Here is a 21,640-nt window from a genome sequence, read left to right on the forward strand (position 1 = left end):
GGTTACTACACTTTTTCTGTAATAAAACCATGGGTAATTGTTTTAAGGGGTTCCAAACATGGAGGTGTTTCATTCCCTGACACTCAAAAAGATGAAAGCATTTCTAGTCTGCAAAAATGTTTTTCTTATTAAGTATTTTTGTCTTGTTTTCCATTACAAATATGTAAACATTCTTGAATCAAGATACGTTTACTTGAAAAGCAAAATGACTGAAGATATTAAGTCTTGTTTTCCACAAAAAAAAAAAAAAAAAAAAAAAAAGTATCAAAATGTATCAAAACAAAATTCTTAAAATAAGAAAAAATATCTGCCAGTGGGGCAAGAAAAAGAATCAAGATTATTTGTTTACCCCATTGGAATTAATTTTTTCTAGTTTTAAGCAAAATCTAACCAAATCTTAAACATTTTTTCAGAAAACGACTTAATATCTTAAATAATTTTTTCTCTCAAGTAAATTAATCTTGATTTAAGAATGTTTAGATGTTTTTACTAAAAATAACAAAAATACTAAATAAGAAAATCATTTTTTGCTGTGATTCTGTAAGTTTACACTTTTTAAACATCTCTATCACTGCCAAACATTTCTGACGTGATGAAGGAACTTTAACTCATACTGCGTTCACACCTTGCTGTAATTACTGTAATTACTAATGGCAAGCCTCAGAATTATGTTTGCTTCCTCAGAATTATGCATTTCTATAGCAACACTATTAAAATTAACATGTAATCTGAATAATCAGTACACAAAACCAGAATAAAGGCCTGTTCACTGTAAGGATCACTGTAACAAGAACTATATTAGCGTCTTAGTTTTAGTTTTGCTGTCCACCGTTTTAAACGCTCAGTTCTTGTGGATTCTGATTGGCTGACAATGTTTTCTCATTCATCAGTTGGAAAAAGTCATTCTAAAAAGTGATTCCAATGATTTTGTTCTTCTGTTTTGTAATGGTTATAGCTGTGTGACTTTCCCTATTCTAACAGAATTAGAATGATTATTAAAACTAAAGTTATTGATATAATGAGTTTGATGAATGATAGAAGAATGTTAGGATTTCCAACCTGCTTTTTTTCTCTAGACATCATACACACTCATTTTGGCTTCACATAAGTGACGTTCTATTGCACTTTTCAAAGACAGTAGTTCAACAAAATGCAACAGTGGAAAAAGCCGCGGAGTATTCAGTACCTGAAGGGGAGTTTGCAGCCGGGGGAGGGGGGCGAACAGGAAACTGGGGACTGGGCGTCCAGCTCTGGGGTGGGAGACCGGACAGGTGAGGGTTGACTGGTCTGCTCTGGACTGGGCGTGGACAACGCCACGGGCGAATCAGCCTCAGTCCTTTGCTTGCAATCGGTTAGGAGCCTCTCCTCCTGTCCCTCCAGCTCTCCGTTCTTCTCATGCACCTCCACATGGCACTGAGAGCCGAGTGTCGCCGCCATCATCTTGCAACTCTCTCCCAGGCCCAACAGGCAGTAATCGTGGTCCCCGTACGCACGTTGCGTCCCTCCCTTAGTGTCCGTGTCACCCGTTTGGCCCATCCGCCGCAGCTGGGCGTACAGCTCGGTCTGCTCTGGGAGCTTGCGTATGTGCGCCCGCGCCAGGCACGAGCTCTTGGTGGTGAGCTCAGCTTTTCCGTCGGGTTTGAAGAGCTCGTCCTCCACTGGTTTATGAGGGGGTGTGGTGGGGGGGGTCAGGCCTGGAAAACACACACTCATTAATCACCACGGCCAAACGTACCCAAATAGCCTAATTCAGACACGTCATTAGCTACATTTTAAATCCTGTGCAAATACTGGCAAGCTACTAGCATGTGTGAGAACATATGAGGTGAATCAAGTGCTGATAGCTCACACAATGCCAAAAACGGCACACTTATAAAAATACCCCTCACTGAGTCCGCAAAATTACCTGCTGTGCCACACAGTTCCACAGAGAGAGTCTGCTCAAAGGGCTTGTTGGCATACTGCGCGTCTCTGATCAGAGAAACACAGAAAGAGATTGCAGTCTATTAAACCCTTACATGGACAAGAAAAACAGAGAGAGATAGGAAAGGATGCAGTCTCAACTAAATGCATCAGATTTACTGTATTAGAGGTTTATATTTGTCTACTAATGACATTTGGAGCAGGGTTTGATTGATCTTGGTTGTTTTACTTCACACCACGTCTGAGCTATGTATATGCAGAGAACAACAAATGACTGTAATTGGTAGAAGAACCTCAGGGCTATATATAGAAAAGTTTTACTGTGAGAGACCGAGTGTTTTGTTATATAGAAATAGCAACTCTACAAGCCTCCTCTAGGCAATTTTGAAGATAGACGGAGTCCAGCGGTGGTCTTAAACTGCTGGCCTGGAAATGTTCCAGGGCTCAAGAATAGATTAGATATGAACGGAACACACACCCGTTGGATTTGGACGTCAGCGGCAAACAGAGGCAAGAGCGTTTCTCTGCAATCAGAACAACAGACAGATGTTAGAGATCTCAACAGCACACGCAGTGCTCTCTGAATATTAAAATCACGCTTAAAGGTACATTACAAGTTGTTCACATCAGCATTCGGTTTCTAAATAGATGGTTTTCAAAAAAAACTACAGAACAAAAAAGTTCTGTGAGCAAAGATAAAGTTAAAAATCTACTGACAAATATATAAACATATATAAATCTATATAAATTATAAAACAAATCTATATAAATTATATAAATTACATAGAATAATACATATACATGTGTATACACACACACACACACACAATACCAACAGCAAACAGATGTTTTTCTAAAAGAACGACCACAAAAAACATGAGGAAAGATGAAGTTAAAATCTACTGACAAATATAAATATATAAATCTAAATATATTGTAAATTATATAAATTACATATTATATATATATATATATATATATGTGTGTGTGTGTGTGTGTGTGTGTGTGTGTGTGTGTGTGTGTAAAAGCAACAGTAAACAGATGTTTTTCTAAAAGAACCACTGAACTAAAATGTTTTTTTGAGAAAAAGTTTTAAAAAATTTATTGAAAAAAGTTTTTAAAAAATAATTTAATAAATACTTGTATTTATATTTTATTTAATTATTTAATGAATTTAATATAATGTTATTTATAATGTTATCCAACATTTTCCACATGAAAATAATTTTTTTTTTTTTTTTTCATTAATTAAATTATCACATTAACAAAAAAAAAAAATAAAAAAAATAAATAAATAACAAATTCAAAATAAATAAATAAATAAATAAATAATTATTGTGTCTTTGTCATGTGAATCTATAGTTTAAGGTGGGAACTTTCACCCTTTTCCCTCGTGTGTTGTTCAGGTGACTAATGTCTTACCGTCACTGCAGCAGGGGTTATGGGCTTCAGACGTCTTGTGGGAGCTGCTCTTCTGGCTGCTATCAGAAGGAGGCTCAGCGGGAGGATGCTTGACCGCGTTCTCCTCTTCGCTCGATTGCCCAACACTGGCTTCCGACCGGCCACAGTTCACACGCACTTTCTTAGCAAATCGGCTGGGGAAGGAGGCCAGCCGGCGAGAACGCCTGACCGAAAAGGAGCCTTCTTCCGGCTCGGGGCTCTTGGTGCGCTTTGCGGCCTTCTGCGAGCTCTCGCAGTCCGAGTCTTTAGGTTCGGCTTTGGGCTGACGAGCAGAGGAGGAAGAAAGGTCAGTGCCGAGCCGAGTCGCAGCCCCTCTGCAGTGGATATAAGGGGGGCTGTGCATTCTGTAAGGCTTGCTTACGTCAAAGGAGCTGACGGCCTCCAGCAGCTCCTTCAGCAGGGAGTGGGCTTTGATTTCCCTGCGGCGAGTGAAGGGAGCCCTCGGCTTGGTCTGGGGAGCCGGTTTCTGAGGGTTCACAGGAAGGCTGCGGGAGACCTGCGAGCTCTCGGGCTTGGCCTTACGCTCTTTGCGATCCCAGCTGGCCTGTTTGCGTATGGGCAGGCAGTACGTGTGCATGTATTTGATGAGCTCCACTACAGAGTGCAGTTCCTTCTCCGAGGAGAACTGAGGCTTTGGTGGCTCGACGCACACCATGCTCTCGCCCTCGCTGCTGGACGACTCCTCCGAGTCACTGTCCTCTTCATCTTCCTCCTCCTCCTCTTCCTCTGTGTCAGCTGAAGGCTCGTCCTCGGCCTCCTGCGCGGTGGTGAGGTGGCGGTGGAGTTCAGTGCAAAGACGACCGGAGGGCCTCACTGGTCGTGGCTTACGCTCCTGTGTGCTTGATTTGTCCTTCTGCAGAGGGAGGAGGAGACATTTCATTTAATCTTTTGATATTAAATACAACTGAAATATAATAAAGCAATAAGGCTCAAGAGGCTGTCCATTAATTGATTTTATTATTATAAGGACACATTAAATTGATTAAAAGTGACACTAAAGACATTTATAATTTTTATTTCAAATAAATAATGAACCCTTAAAAAAATATTAATCAAAAAAAACAAAAAAAAGCACAACGGATTCCACAAAAATATGAAGCAGCACAACTGTTTTCAACACTGATAATAATCAGAAATGGTTACTGAGCAGCAAAGTATATCAGAATGATTTCTGAAGATCATGTGACACTGAAGACTGGAGTAATGATGCTGAAAATACAGCTTTGAGATACAGATACTTTAAATTGTAATAATATTTTAGAATATTACTGTTCTCACTTGATCAAATAACTGTGGATTATATGAGACTCCTTTCAAAACCACTCATACATAAATTAAAGCTTTTTAAACGTAGTGTATAAATATTATACATACATAATTTTGCACTATTTATATTTGTAACTTTATTATAGTAGTATATGTTACATACTCAATTATTAAAATGACAACAATAAATCAGCTCCAATAACATTTTACAGAAATCTAATCAGATTTTAATGTTTTACAACAATAAAAAAAGCAATTAAATTTAAATAAACCACATGTACCAAAACTGTTTTAGCACTATAATGACAGAAGTAATAAAAATGAAAAATAACCCCTTTGAAACGATTATAGTGTTAAGCATTTGCTCATGGCATTCGTCAGCGGTATGTAGCGAGCGATCTTTTGTAACGTCCTTATGAAATGACCAAACATGCGAGGCACGCGGGGCAGCTGAACCCCTAGAGTCTATTTCAGAGTGCACTTCGCTCTAAGGTTACCGTGACAAATGTGCCACGGTTAGTTGCAAGATATTCTCTTGGTATCTGAGGAACTACTGCTTGTTCTTTTAAGTAATCTCAAACCCAGTGAGCATTGCCCTTTAGGCTGGGTAGAGGCTGTGGCTTTGCTATGACAGATGGCTGCACTCAACTCTAATGCGACAGTGGCCTTAGCCAAACCCGAGCGAGTGAATGAGGAACCACAGGCTTCACAGGCTTCGAAACTTTGAAGCACAAATCCTCAGCGTGGTTTCTAAAGGCTGGCATAAGCTAATCAGGCATTAGCTGTGGGGTAGTGAACAGCATACATGCTAACTCTGAGGTTGTTAAATCCATTTCCTATTACGGCGAGTCTTCTTTGCCTTCTTACATCACATGTTTTGAGTTGAAACCGCAATCACGGCAGCTGGAACTTCTTCTCACCTTGAGCACAGGCTTCACGGGTTTGACGTGCTGGCTCCTGCTGCTATGGCGATGCACGTCTTTGTGCGATTCGAGGCCCGCAGGCACATTAGGGGGCGACAACAGGAGCTTTTTAAGCTGTGGAGGGAATGAGAGGTCAGGGGTTATGATCTGATGACCCACAGTGCATTTAAATTACACACAAAATCAAGAAAGGTTTGCATGTTGACTTTCAGTACTGAAATATGACAACAAAAGCTGTTCTGTGCTGTAGCCACTGTAAGAACAAGACATTAAAAGTTACTGGATATTCAAGAAAATCTGAAATGCATGTCTTAAATGACCAGCGCAACCAGAGAAAGCAAAGTAGGAAGCAGCACAGCGTTGCTGAGTCCCTTAAGCGATTGTTAATGTGCCAACTTGGCAGGTCTGTCCATGTCTCTCAGCGTCCATTGAGGAAACTGAAGGGGCGCTGAGGGTTTCAGCTTCTGTGTACCAAACCGTTTTGTCATGCACCGGCCATCTATGCCATGAAAACATGTGCTCTGCTGTCCCTGTTCCTGGTTCTTCAATGCACCCCTTGTTTTGCACATAGACTGGCCTCATTTAGGGGCTGAGGTGTAACTGTGGCCATTGCCAGCAGAGGGGGTTCTCAGCTCTTGGGTAAGATACACCAGGACTAAACTCTTACACTGAGACTCAAGGAGGAAGCTAAGTTACACTGGAACAGTTCCACTGTTACCGAATCATCTAACAGAGAAATGCATCTGTCCAGACGTGTAACTTTCAGGCACTTCTTTTCTAGGATGAAATATTGTAAAAAGACTAAATAACTGACAGTAACTTTATTGACCATATTTTGTAACTTTATAATAAGGTTCAATTTGTTAATTTAAGTTACTAAAATAGTTAACATGAAATAACCATAACAATACTCTCATAAAATCTATTAATCTTGGTGAATGTTAACTTTTTTATATACACTACCATTCAAAAGTCTGTGATCAGTACGTGTGTGTGTGTGTTAATATTTAATTATAAAAATCTCTTATGCACACCAAGGTTGCACTTATTTGAACAAAAATACAGTAAAAGCAGTAATATTGTGAAGTATTATTACAGTTTCACTGTTTTCTATTTTAATTATAATTATTATTTTTCATAACATATTTAATTAAGAATTTAATTATATAAAATGTTAAAATGTCATTTATTTCTGTGATGCAATGCAGATATTTCAGCAGCCATTACTTCAGGGTCACATGATTTCTTTTATTTAGAAATCTTTGAACAGTAGTGTATAAATAACATATTTTTAACATTTCAAGTTGTATGAATTAATATCAATGTATTATGAACACATTAATTAATGATGAATGATAGTATACAGTATTTATAAACCAATGAAACATTTTGTTCAGTCTCAGTTAATGTATTGAATATATATATATATACATACACAGTATTTTTAATATATGTATAATGTATCGAACCTTATTGCAAAGTATTACTTTTGAGTAATATTTCACTTCTGTGAAATGTTTGGTTTAGACTTTGTTCCATGTTGCATGACTGTAAATTATAGTTTTTACAGAAAAACTACAAACTGTTATTTCCAGCCCCAGAGGCACCATAAAAGTAGTCTTATTCTCAGATGGATATACATAATTTTCATCAATTTAAGAATAATTTGTCCCTCCTTCAGACATCTCTTATATACTTTGCTGCTACACCCTGTAAGTTAGCCTTTTTTTGGTATCTCTGAGGTGATGATTATCTCAGTAATCAAATGGTGGCCATTCATCAGCACCAAACAATGCCATCCCAGAACAATGTCAGTTCTGAAAGGTATTGAGTGAAATGTAAGTCATTACTGTAAGTACTACCAGTCTCTATGATAAAAAAAAAAATCACAAAACACACGACAAACTGGAAAAACAGCTACATTACAATACAGCCATGCCAACCCATTGTTCAGCGTTACAGGAAAGAGCAGTGAAAAAAAGGGGGGAAAAAGAAGAAAAGCTGTCCAACGGGTAATAACTGTTATAACTGGTTTTACAACGTACACAGATGAAATTGTTGGGGTTTGTGAGCTGAGAGGGACAGATAACAAACACACCAACTTGTTCCAGGAAGTGGTGTCTTTAGAAAGAGATGAGAGTTGAGTTCTCTAACAAAAGGTGGGAAAAAGGAAGAAAGAGCACTGCTGTAGAAGTCCATTTCGTGACCTGAAGGAATCAAAGATCTGGGAAGTAGATATAAGCATTCCCTTAAAAAAAAAGTACCATGGTATTACCATGTTTTTGGACATTATCATGTTGGTAATGCCATGGGATTTTCTGAAGTCCACTAGTGTTTAACATTTTGGCTACATTTATTTGATCATAAATACAGTAAAAAGGTAATGTTGTTAAATATAATTACAAAACATCTGTTTTCCATTTTAATATATTTTAAAACAGGGATGTAATGATGAACCGTGAGCCGGCTGAAAATCAATGAATGTGACGATTCGTTTGGGGGTGGGTTTTTTTCATCTTTTTCTCTAACTTTAAATGGAAGGAGCTCAGGCACTTTGTTTGTTTACATGAAGATAATTTTGTCTGAGAAATAATAAAATGACGCATCGTCATTTATAATTTATCTTAGATCTCATTTTGAGAAAATTGTATTGTAAATCGTATTGCATTGTGAGTTGAGTGAATTGTTATATCCCTATTTTAAATATAAATGATTCCTATGATGGCAAAAATCTTACTGACCCACAGTTTTAAATTGTAGTGTACAATTTCAATAACATGGTATTCATACATTGCCATGGAATATATCAAAGTAGCATGCTATTGCCATCAGATACTATCACAATACCATGGTATCACCACAGTACTTTCTTATAAGGCTCAGAAGAAGATGAGAGCAATGGGATGTGTGGCAAAATAAAAGCCTAGAAAAAGCAGTGTCCGTGTTCCACGTCTCTGCCTGTGAAGAGGATTCTTGTTAGATCGGTTGCTTAAAATGAAACAAAAAGCCCAAAATGAGAAAAATTCAGACCTGTGTTGCCTATCATACCCATGCTGTGGGGTAGTCAGAGGCCCATCCAAATCCACCTTAAACAGGAAGGAAGGGTTCTTACTAGAGATGGGTCTTCTGTCTCTGGGCTCAATGAGCCAGGGAGGGGCTCACTGTCCAAAAGGAGGTCATCTTCCTCCTCCTCGCCCTCCTCGGGGTCGTCCCCCAGCGAAGGGAACACAGACAGACCCCCGACTCCGTCCTCAACAATGCCGTCCAGGCTGTCTGTGAGGGCAGCGAGCAGTGCCGCATTTTCTTCCTGAAACAACCAGAAAGAAATGAAGGCAAAAGTCAGGAAAACCTACACTTACACAGTTTGTATACGTCTAGTATTTTCTACCTCTTTATAAGACAGAAACAGTGGAGAATGACAGAGGTTATTCATAATAGAAGGGATAATCAGGATTGAAACCGTTGCAGGCTAGACTCAAACCTGCAACACCCACATGGGCACCATGAGTCAAAATAAAATCAGAACGTGCATTTGCACTAACTACTCTGCCATGGCTTTGACTAACAGTTAGATTTAATCTTACACTACTATTTACTGAACTAGGCTTTCGTTCACCCAAAAATACAAATTGTGTCATAATTTACTCACCCTTCAAAGCATATATTCTTAATTTAATACTGTCCATGCAACTAAAACTTGCATCAAAATGGACGAAAATACATTTTTAAACATAAAATGGCTTTTATTAACATTGCTGAATGCATATACATAATTCAGGTCAAATATGGTAAACAATCTATGAGGTTTATTAAGGCATAAAGCAAGCATGTTCGAGCTTCCGATTACTATACTTGATGTGCTCTATATTTGTGCATTGATAAATGCTAATATGTGAATAAAAGAATAAATTAAATCTGTTCATCATATAAAGCAATCAAGTCGCTTCTGATTACTTTTAAAATGTCTTGTTTTACTTTTTGATGCATGAAAATTTTGGGTCCTTGGACCTTCATTATATTGACAAATATATATATATATTAAAAAGGAGAAAATATATATATAAAAACAAGTGAATTATGACAGGATTGTAATTTTTGCATGTACTATCCCTTTAAGACTAATACCTTTTCCAAATTTTGCCCTCAGCCCTTACAGCCCTTCAATTCCAATCTTGACATAATTCTGGATGGATTCATTTCAAGTGCATCATTTGGGACAGAGACTTACTGAAAGATTACAAATACCACTAATCAGCACAATCTACATGTGCAAGGAAGATGATTCAGATGATGGTTCCCACCTCGAATAGCTCTGGGTTCCCGCCGCTGTACTGTATGGAGGCAGGGGAGTGATCTGAGTGCTCGTTGCACCAATGCAGCTCACTGAGGCAGTTCACTGAGTCAAAATCACTGGCGTCCAGCTGCGAGAGGTCAAAGTCAGGGAAGTCAGCATCCAGGCGGTCTGAGCAGACCTCCTCTTCCCCATACTGAGAACGAAAGGGAGAAAAAATGATAGGTCAAAAGGCCAACATCAGAGGACACATCTAAAAAGAATGCACTCCGCCATAAACGCTGGGAAATCAATAGACATGCAGTGACTGTGAAGATCCAGAGCTCGTAACAGTCATCTGAATTAGTACTAACCCTCAGCACAACTTCATTACAGCTAATCAACTGGGAGTTGAAAGAAGAAGAAAAGATGACCCTGGATTTAGCAACGGTTGCACATCCTTGAATTAAAAACCATAGCTATGGGGTTTTGGGGTTCTTGTCAGAGGAAACCGCTTAGAAATAGAAACAAGTCATGGAAAAACGAGAAGTTTTAGTTTTGATATTTAGAGCGTCCATGCTTTATTTAATATGCTTGTAAACTTTAGCTGTTAGATGGTTTTCACTGTAAAAGCAGCATTTCTGTGTGCTTTTACACAAAAAATAGTCCCATGCATTCTGTTTCACGATGCTACGCTCCATCTAAGCACTTTTGAACATAAGAACGTGTCTTACGTAAAGGTCCCTTTGAAACGTGCGTCTGATTGGGGTCAAGTGAACCCTAACCACGTTAATTATAGGTCTTCCTTAAAACACATCAGTCTACTAGTTGTTCCGCTAGCTGATCTTAAAAATATCCCATTTTGCAGATCCTTTGCATGTGTGATCGAGAAGAGAGATAAAGTGTGTGTGTGAGAGAGAGAGATATAACGAACCGTGCGTGTGTGTCTGTGTCAATAAGCACTGTGAGAAGGGAAGTGGTCTAAACCCCAGGGGTACGGCAGAAAACCACACGTGCCTTAATATCTCCATGTGAGCCAAGGAGTCTGCATGTTGCACTGGGATCATTTGGCTAGCGCTCCCCACCCGTGCCTGTCTGTTTGTGGAGAGGATACCCGGAGCACACCTGGTGTGATGCTGCCTCGGTTTACAGGAGGCCATAGCATCAATATTCTACAGGGCCGCTGCGATGCATTTCTGATGACTGTTTGCACAAATTCTCCCCTCTCTGTTTCACACAGATGATGATTGTGCTTATTCAGTTCCCTTTATTTTCTTACACTAGGCCTGGGATAGCAGGCACAAAAACGAGCAGGCAACTTATAGGGTGCCATTTATGTCACTGTTTTAAAATGCAGCGAACTGCATGGAATCAAACAGCAAAGACTTTCGAAGAGAGTCTCTAAGGCACATATTAGCAGCTGCTGAGCTCTGATGAAATGAGGTCACATACTGTAGCCCATACCTCTGCACCGTATCAGCCCAATCTTATTATATCTGCAGTATTTTCATCTGCCTCACTAAGCTATTGTTGAAAAATTCTTAAAAACTATGAGACTAGAGAATGATAGCAATACATATAGCTAAACCTTGTTTACATTTTAATTTAATTTTTAATAACATTTTATAAACATTATTATTACATTGATTAGTCATCTATATATTATATCAAATATTCAAAAGCTTGTGTTCGGTATTTTTTAATGGAATTAAATGAAGTCTCTTATGTTCAGAAAGGCTGCATTTATTAAACATACAATACAAAACAGTAATATTGTCAAATATTGATTTTTTTTTGAGGATTCTTTCATGAATAGAAAGTTCAAAAGTACAAACAGTATTTATTTGAAACAGAAATCATTTGTAGCATTATAATTGTCCTTAATGATCAGCTTGATTAATCAAAACAAAAAAATATTAATTTCTTTAAAAAAATTGTACTGAGCCCAAACTTCTAAGCAGTAGTGTTATTAGTATGGCATATTAATAATATTTAACAACATAATATTTATTATTATCATCATAATTTTTTCATATGCTATTAAGCAATGCAAAAAATTGCAGTCTAAAAGGTCACAAATTAATTTCAATTTTTACTTGCATACTATTATCCCCCATCCCTGATAATACTGTGTGATGTGCTTATGGAATTCCTGCACGTTTAAATCAGTGTCAAAGGAATCACAGCAGGAAGGCTTCTGGAAAAAGTAAAAAATTAAAAAACAGGAAATCCATTCCAGCCTGCAGCATTTTGAAGGGACTACTGAAGATGCCCTGAAGGTGTTGTGCATGTGCACACGTGTGTACGGATGCAAGTGTAATGAAGGTGTTCGCCCATCATCCAGCATGCATGCAAACACACACACTTTGCATCCTCTACGCATCCCCCTCACATGCCACTGACTCATCTCCTTCCTTTGAGACCCCCTCCCCAGGAGCACAAGAGCTCCGGCTAATCAATCTTTTTTTTTTTTTTTTTACCAACATTTTTATTCTCTCTTGCTCTCTTTTTCTGTGTAATGGAGAGTCTCAATATCAATCAATAAAAAGCTCCTTGGGCTCTGAAGGTTTAAGGTCACGAGTGCAAGTGTGCATGCTGCAGTGTAGGTAGGGTTGGGCGCTATGTCTGTGTATATCATCAAACAGATGAACTGAGTTTGCATTTCCAGTTATACTATCAGTAAATCCATGTGAGCATCCATATATACATACTATATTAATATATATATCAATGTCAAGTATAAAAACAACATATTGCAATATGTACTATTACAGTGATATACAATAACTCATATTGTGTTATTTATACCATAAAAATCTGGGTCTTCCTGCCCATCCCTATGCCAATGCAAATGGAACTGCTGCTGACGTTCTGTAGTAGCAGCATATGTGACCTCTTATCAGCTGCACATGCTTCGTGAGGGAAAGCAGCAGAGGTGCTGTTCACACGTGCTGGAATCGTCTGCATAACTCACACGCTGATAAAACCACCGGTTCACCCCATTAACAGTACGCTGCACCCAGACCTCTCGGCATGATCATCACACTATTATGAGGCAACAAAATCCAGCCACATTTTCAATGCACCAAAAGAGATATGTCCCACCAGTTAGCGCTAGACTGATGCTATTAAATGAACAAAAGTTAATGAGCGTAGCTGACCTACTCGAGACTAAAGCGGTAAAGCCTAATCAGTGATCTGTGTAGTCAAAGAATGACCTTTCCATTCACTCTCCATTAAAAAAAAAGTTCCACCAATCTCTCATAACAAGAAAGGTCATTACACGCAAAAATCAGGAAGCGAGGGGTGAACTGCGTAAGCATTTGACGTATACAAGTATGCATAGCAAGCCTGAGTCCAAGGGCACACCAAGATAACACTCAAAAACAAGCACATAATAGCATGTAGGTTTAACGCATCAGTGTTAATATACAACGAATGGTACAAAAAGCAACCCCAAGCATGTGGCACAATACACAACCATGCAAGGCTGACCCACTGTTGACAGTGTACTGGCATGTTTTCAAGCTATCTGGTGAATTTTATGAATACATTTAAGGATAATTAGAGGCAAAGCATGTAAAAAGCAAAAGAAAAGACACAAAGTGTGACCTTTATAAGTTTGTCGATCATTTCCTACTGCAGGGCCATCACATGCAGCATCTGAGATTGAATGGCTTCTGGACACCACTGTTATCTGGGATTTCTGTTATGGATGGATAGATAGACTGATTGATCTGAGCACAATTCAGTTATGCTGCCATTCTAGTAAAGCTGCAGGTTACTCATTCATTCCTTGCATTTACGAGCTAATAGGCTCTTATCTGGGTGCCCTGTTCCCTTTGAGCCTACTGCTATCTAAGATATGTTATATATAGCTGTTATCCTCAGTCTCATGACTGGCTCTTACACAAGCTGCTTGTGACGGGCCAGGCTTTGAATGCTGCCCATGCCAAATGCAGACGGAGCTAGTGGCTCTCTCCTAAGCCTCCTTCCCCAGAAACAAAGACAAAGACATGCACACATGCGGCCCTTTGAGACACATCCTGCCTGGGCTGTTAAATGGATTCCCTCTTGACTCAATCCATAGAAAAACTTGGGTGTAGTAGCTAGCCGGCCTCAAACAGGAAGGATTTTGTAGCACAATTTCACCAGTAGCAATGGGTTCATGAGGTGCGCCGTACATCCTGTTGACCTCTATTGAGCGTCTGACCCTTCACCCGCAAGACGGTAAAAGAAATAAAGATGTTAGACTGTAGTGAACAGAAACTACTGACCGCGATTCTCCTGAATGAAACCCCTAGCGCACCCCACCGCCTGAAACAGGAGTGATTAAATTAGCTCTTCGCACATAGTCTTTAAAGGAGATTTCCGCCAAGACCCATACTGCAAACTCAAATGTACAGCAGACCGATTGAAGGAGGGCAGTTAAAGGAAGATCTGTGCCACTCATGTACAGTAAATGGCAGATTCATGACACCTTAGTCTCAGGTCTGGCCTTTCTTTTCTATCCGTCTAGAAATTAACTGTCTGCAGTGTCCACAGCCTCGCTATCCCAGCAGGCCACCTTTATCTTCCCCATTCTGAAACCAGCCTAGCACTTTAAATTTAGTGCTTACTGAACTCATTCATCCTTCAGACCTTTGCTAACAATCCCCATGTAGTAAATTTCCACACACTCTCTGTTAGACTTCCTAGACAACGTTTCGCAATCAAATGTTGAGACATTGGTTGATGCAATCAAAAATGACTAAAAAATTCAATTTACGCCTCGTTTTACCATAAATCTGGCTGTTTTAACCTTTAATCTCATTGAGTCAGTGGGACTGACAGTATTACATTTGGATGCAGACAATTCATGTCCGTTTAGATTGCACTTCTTCTAAATTTCCCTTTTGACTTATCAGATATTCCACTCCTCAAATCCAGCTTAGAAACATTAGCTGTCTACTTCCATCAGCACATCCGCAGCAAATCTGCATCAACACTCGCTGTATAGCTTTCATCATAAAACATCTTGAGCTTTTCAGTGAAAATCATTTCAACATCACCGTTGACAAGTCTGAGGCTGTATCCTGGAAGTTTTCTGAGAAGCGATCTAACAGCCACAGAGGTCAGTTTTAATCCTGCTTAATTGTTTTCAGATTAGCCATCAAACTCAGTCTACATCTTCTAGGCTGAGACGGGTATCAAGTGCAAACCAAGGACAACGTCACTGGTCCGAGTAAGACGCTATTATGCAGAAAGTCTGAGAGCTAGTGCCCTCAAGCGCAACCCAACTTCAGCCAGGTAGGACAGTAATGAGATCTGATTAGAAAGCGGATTCTGTACTTAGAGACAGGGCTTTGATAGACTGCCAGTTCAGTTGTGGTTCTAGATTTACATGGGAAATGGAAAAAAGGCTTAAATGTTTAAAGGCTCCATGTCCAAATCCCAGCTGGACAGAAGGTCCATTAAAAGCACTGCTATAAATGTCGATGTTTTGTTGGAAATCACACCCTTATAAACAAATTATGCAAGCAATGCTTTATGGTAATCAAAATTTATTACATTCAGTTTATATCCATTGATGCTCCTTTTCTGGACTTATCACCAATCTACATGTTCTTCCAGTTACATGTGTTTTCTAATGCATGACAGTCATTATTTCAGCCTGATTATTCTTAACTGACATCACTTGATAATCCATAGACACTAAAAGCATGTTTGTTAAGTCCTTAACAAGATTTAGAGGTGTAATAAGAAACCTACAAGTTTGGAGAGGCCAAACATCACACTATTTAAAAAAAAAACTGCCACAAGAAAGGGGGAATTTTTGGTTGCAGCAAAAAAAAAAAAACATCAATCAGTCAATCTTTAGAAATATTTCATGAGATCACTCTGACACAGTTAATGAAGTTGGTCAAGTGTTACCTCTGTAAATAAATAAATAAAAACATTCATTCAGGTATGGTTCATTATAATGCTGTATAAATCTTCATACTGACTCGGTAGTCTCTAGAGTTTGGTTCATGAGGGCCTCAGGTGTTATGTACTTCAGTTGAATGAATGGCCACCTTAAGTGTAAATTGATAACATAATATTCATAACATTCTTAATTAAAATGATCCTCAGAGAAGAGCTAAAAGAGGCATTCATAAAACCAGTGCCTCTTAGACATAAAATATAATAATGCTGCACCGCACCAATCATTTGGCTGGAAAATGGTACTACAAATATAGAGAATGCATTTATTGCATAATGCGGTGGTGGTGTGGGGGGGGATATGTGCGAGCTGGTTGGTAAAGGGGCCATAAATGCATAACAACTTATTGGTATTTTTTCTGCCTAAATATCAGCACTGATGTCTATTTCATTCAAGCCCACAGATAGGTGTTTTGGTTAGAAGATGATCCTAATAGGACAGGCTGCTGCCAGCATCCGTTCTACCATGAAGTCATCTCAGAAAGTGGGCGACCATGGGGAGGGGTACAGGGATTCTTGAACACTTAATAGAAAATCACAGCAACTGTTATCAATTTGCAGCTACTCTCATGCTCAGGAAATGTGCTATTCTTATCATGTCAGATCAACATTGTGTTCTCAGAGTCTCTCAGTGTCCAAGAAATGAATCTGTTCTGTAGTCCTGCAATTTAAAAAAAAAAGCAAAACAACAGAGATTTGAAAAACTAGACATTTTAAAAAACAACTAGTTGGGTGAATGTCTAGTCAACTAAGTTGTCTTGGAAGCACTGCAAAATTAGGCTGGTTTTCGGTTCGTCTGACCCTGATCTTATGAGTTCTCGTGTTTAAAAATAGCTAGACAAATCACATAATGTCTTCTGATGCAGCAATTACCAAAGACATCTGTCCCTCTTGTACATGTAAACTGAAAAGACAGAGGACAAAAGGATACCTAAATGCAAAAAAAAAAAAAAAAACATGAAGGGCAAAAATGTTATAGGTCTTGCTCATATCATACATGAAGGCTATTTATAACTTGCCATCGACAATTCTGGTACTGCTAATCTCTTGAAAATCCACCTCTCAGGCCCAATGTATGTAATAAAATAATACATATAATTGCATAAAATTATACATTCAATTGCATATATATATATATATATATATATATATATATATATATATATATATATATATATAATATTTATATCCTAATTATGGCTGCTAACAGGGATATAATCTCCATCTTAAATATATGACATTAAGTCACTCTGAAACCAAAGCTCTCAAGGTCACCCACAGTTCAATATGCACCACAGTAAACATGAAAGCATACCCAGCACTGATGTAAATATAGGCACGGGCGCATACATTAGAAGTCAATGCATGACTGCAGTACAAGAAAAAAACACAACTGGGAAATAATCAGAAGATCCAAAAGGTAGTCAGCACTTTTTTCCTCTGCTTCTAACCTGGATCCATTTCACTGACACAATGAGAGCACTAGTCTCAGGTTTCAGAGCCTTGTATAAGGTTGACTGGTGTCACATTTTCCTGCAACGCAATGCAGAGACTTTGTCACAAGACTTTAGGTGTGCAACCCTTCATTATCTCCAACGGGGGTCCGTCGCTCATCAGACTGAGGCCATTTTACCTGCAGTCACGACTGTGGGTGAGGGGGGCTGCAGGACAATACAAGCACTGTTTCCAGGCAGAAACCAGACGGCAGTATCTTAGGTAATTCAAACAACCAGAGAGAAATATCAGACTCACCTTCATTACAAATTACCAGCTGACTTTGATAAAGATGTGAAAGTAAAATAAGGCAAAATGCTTGGACTGGATTACAGATGGAGCTGCTCTCATTGTGTCTAATATGTTCAATCTGTCCAGCTGACACAGACGGGATGAAGGGAATATGTTCAATTACACCTGAGAGAGAAAGTTAAATTAGAAGGTAGATGCAGGGAGGCAAAAATGCAAAATGCAATTTTCAGACTCGGGTGGCCACAGACAGATCACTATGCCTGAGGAAGATGGCATCAACCCAACTTGTTTCTAATTCACTGGGAGCAGTCAGTGTCTGAGCTCTTAGTAGACATGCATGGCGGTAATTAAATCAAAATGCTTTTCTTGCTCACTCTGCTCGCACGTGAGGGTCGAAGACATTGTTCGGAATATAAGTGGCTGTCTAGAGTGACCATTCTCTGCAAGCTTGGTAATAAGGTTAATCTGAGGCTATTCTGTCCTTGGCATTATTCTCCATGATGCATGTTTCATACTTAAAACGTGCGTTCCTAGGCAGGTTTGCTCCAGAAAACACCAACCCCATTTGGGAATCACAGCGAGAAAGCCTTATTGCACACACTACTGCAGCATTTCATGCAGGTCTGCAGTGACCATGCACAATTCAGACGATGCATGCTACACTGATGGGTGTTTTGCGATAACACTAGGTTAATAGGATTACATGCCTCTTTTATCCATCTGTTGCGAAGGTCATGAGTCTGGGTCAACCAATATCAGCTCACGACCACCACTAGGGGCCAGTCGAAACCCTTAAATCCTCTGTAAACAGTTGTTCCACATAACCATGCAGTCAACATGTGCCTTGATGTAGAACACTTTATAGCTGTTATATATAGATGCCTGGTATCTATATCAGAGCATGCACATAAACTTGTAGTGTCAAGGAGAGAACCATGGCTCATAGTAAGTGGCACTCTCCCATAGGCCTTGACCTCGGATAAAGAACCCCCAATTCCTCCTCTGACTGCACCAATAAGTGATTGTGCATCTCTAAGACTTAATATGGGGAAAAAAAAATCCACTGCAGTGGTCCAGTTGTTGCTCTCCAGCTGTCCCTTAGGAGAAATGTTCCAATGCAGTGAAGTGAAAAAAGGCGAGAGAGAGTTAAACATTAGGTCCTGAATTCAACCAGGCTATGCACAGCATGGTGGGTATTCAAAGGGGACAAAAGAACAAGGCTAAGAGTGTTGGTGCTAAAAACACTGTCGTGCAGAATGTCATGGCTGCCGCCATTAATCTTGATCTCCAGTTTCTCCCACTGCTGGCCAAGGAATCAAGGTAAAGAATATTCCCATCTCTATTTTAGGGGGTCACTCTGCAAGCACAGGGTTTGTTTTGAAATCCAAGAATAGACCCAAATGCTGAGGTGACCTTTGCTTGTTGCATCCAATGGTTGAAAGGACAGTGCTCCGACAGCTGTTCAAGTTGTGGCAGAGCTCTGATGTGAGAGGTTGTATTAAGAAAGCGATACAGAATTATAAACAGACCTAGTCACAAGTAAAATTTATGACCACTGTGGATATATAGGATTGAAAAAATGCTATTTCTGACACTGTCATGTTTTGAAGAGATTGTAAATGCACAAACATCTGCCTAAACAAGGTACCATGTTGTAATTCATGCTAAGGACACAGACCAGGGATAGCCAACCCTGCTCCTGGAGGGCTACTATCCTGCAGACTTCAAGTTCAACTCTGCTCCAACACACCTGCCTGTTATTGTCAAGTATTTCTAAACAGGATGGTAGCCCATCAGGAGCAGAGTTGGCTACCCCTGACGTAGACTGGCGAAATAAAACCATTGTGCCATCAACAAGTGACCTTTGAGAAAAGTTCATCCATAGAAAACCTGCCTGGCAACTGCATCCATGCTGTTACTTTTCTATGTTCTGGCTTTCTGAGTCAGCACTGCTGCATGTGGTCTTCAGACAAATCTTGAGTGGTCCACGGGACATCTCTGCGCTGGCTTTCTGGGTGAGCTCTGAAGCGGGAAGATGACTCACCCTGAATTCTTAATGCTCAAGCAGAAGGCAAAACCATCTGCCAGCCCTCATCTTTAAGCCATCGCTTTAGCGGCAAACAGAGTTTATTACTGTGCGATGTTCTGACATGAATTGTAAGCTAAGTGTGGCATCTTCTGACCTTCACGTGCTGCTCGTCTCTGAATCAGAGCAAATATTAAACAATGCTGATTGTTTGCTTTATTCCAATAAATATTAGGTTGAAATACTGAACAGACTGCCAGTGCATGTTTCCAAGAAATTTAGCAGAGCTTAGCACTAACCAACTAACTGGTAGTAAGGCTCACAGCATTGCAGTTTTTTGACTGGTGGAATGTGTTAGTGGTCAAAACAAACTGCATTTGAACTTTAATGTATTAGTGTTATTAAGGGTAATTATGGTGGGGTGATTCCTCCACTTCAGTTTCCCTCTGAGAGAGCTGTCATGTCAAGGACATTACACCAGCATAACACATGCAAATAGAAGGGGGACTGAAGGTTGTAACAGATGCAGCGCTAGGAATCAGCCCATAGAAATACCACTGGCTGTCTCCTGTTTTTAGTTGCATTCTTACTAGGTGAAATGGCAATTTCACCATCCACAACCCTATGGTAGTGCAAGGTTAATCGTTTTCCCAATGGATTTCCAAACCCTATACTGTACTACACAGGATACAACAAACTATTAACTTTCAATTTATCTGCCTCTTTATCTGACAGTTCTTTCCCGGAGAGGATAAGGTGAGCAATTTCCCCTGTTTCATTGTTTTCTTTCCTGAAGACAAGAATTCCGGAAGAATTTCCAAATTGGTGTGGAATGTTTGTAATCGCAAAAATTCCAAAAATTTCCTTTCTGCTATAACTGCAGGAAAGCCAAAAAATATTCTATGATGTGTCCAACATCTTATGACGGAAACACCTCCAAGAAGAACTTCTTTCTTCACATGTGTCTCCTAAAGATGAAGTGTATTGATATTGTTTCATTTGATTACTTAAAAACTCATTATTTGGCAGAGCGGCTATGTGAGTAGTGCAAGGTCTGAGGGCCCCTCATAGCTTTTACACTATGTGTACTCAACCATGACAGTTCAAAGCCACACTAATTACAAGTGAATAAATTGCTCCCTTTGACAAATTGCTATTAATTCTCCTTTTGGCAGCCCAACAAGAGAAACCCTTCCTCCACATTTTTAGGGACATTTGTGTAGTTATGCAGTTCATGTAATCTTCCTTGTTTCCAATCTTGATCCTTTAGTGGCCAAATTTGTTAAAAATCAGAAGGCCCAAATGTTTTCCCCTAACACAATATGTTAATGAGTATAAATTTAGAGTTCTCTGTGCTAAATGCTTTAGGTGTTTGTTAGTCTATCAAAAGCTATCAGATATCATTCTGAAGCCAGACTGTTGGCCTGCCACCTGCACCCTTTACTCAGTGTGAATGTGAGTACATACTCCATATCCCCGGACAACCCGCAGTGTTAGTCTCAGCATTCCTTCTGGATAAGGTCAGGTCTTTTTGGTGCAAATATCAGAATCTCCGGCTTAGAACTACATGGGTAACAGATCTCTCCAAATCCAAGGAGAAAGATTCCAGTATTACAGTAACAATACCTGACTTAAAGCAAAAAACCCCACCAACCACATCTTAAAGTCCATCCTGGGCAGTATCAGATTAACACGGTCTCCTACTCTGGCAGAACCCATTAATAATAAAGACTAAAAGAGCAGGGACTGAATACATTTTATTCCAAACAGCACAAACTTCAATGTATTGTGCATCACTTGGGTCACAAAATAAAAGCATTTAAAAGTTCATAATGCTTAGCTGATCTCAAATGGAAAACAAAGAGCTTTAATTCAGCAAGGGGTAGTTTGTACCGAGTAATCCACCGACCTCACACTCTCCCTTAGAATCCTGCATGGCTTTTGTTGTGCTGCTGTGATAAGGAACATGAAAACACACAAACACACAAAGGAACTTGTTCATCTTTGAGGATCTAACAACAGTAAAGTCAGGGAATAAGCACTCAAAGGCCACCAAAGGAA

General features: G+C 39.4%; 1 protein-coding gene across 1 annotated transcript in view; it reads right to left on the minus strand.

Moving 5' to 3' along the window:
* The window catches only part of ppargc1b (peroxisome proliferator-activated receptor gamma, coactivator 1 beta), a 48,844-nt gene that overhangs the window by 7,872 nt on the left and 19,332 nt on the right, over positions 1-21,640 (minus strand). Inside the window, exons 2-8 of the mRNA XM_042770383.1 lie at positions 9,875-10,060; positions 8,686-8,880; positions 5,571-5,687; positions 3,346-4,237; positions 2,402-2,447; positions 1,907-1,971; positions 1,187-1,694 (exon numbers count right to left, since the gene is read on the minus strand). Of these exons, the coding sequence (XP_042626317.1) occupies positions 1,187-1,694; positions 1,907-1,971; positions 2,402-2,447; positions 3,346-4,237; positions 5,571-5,687; positions 8,686-8,880; positions 9,875-10,060 (2,009 nt within the window). The remainder of the gene's footprint in view (positions 1-1,186; positions 1,695-1,906; positions 1,972-2,401; positions 2,448-3,345; positions 4,238-5,570; positions 5,688-8,685; positions 8,881-9,874; positions 10,061-21,640) is intronic.

This window comes from Cyprinus carpio, chromosome A14 (genome assembly GCF_018340385.1).
Source record: "Cyprinus carpio isolate SPL01 chromosome A14, ASM1834038v1, whole genome shotgun sequence".
Lineage (NCBI taxonomy): Eukaryota > Metazoa > Chordata > Actinopteri > Cypriniformes > Cyprinidae > Cyprinus > Cyprinus carpio.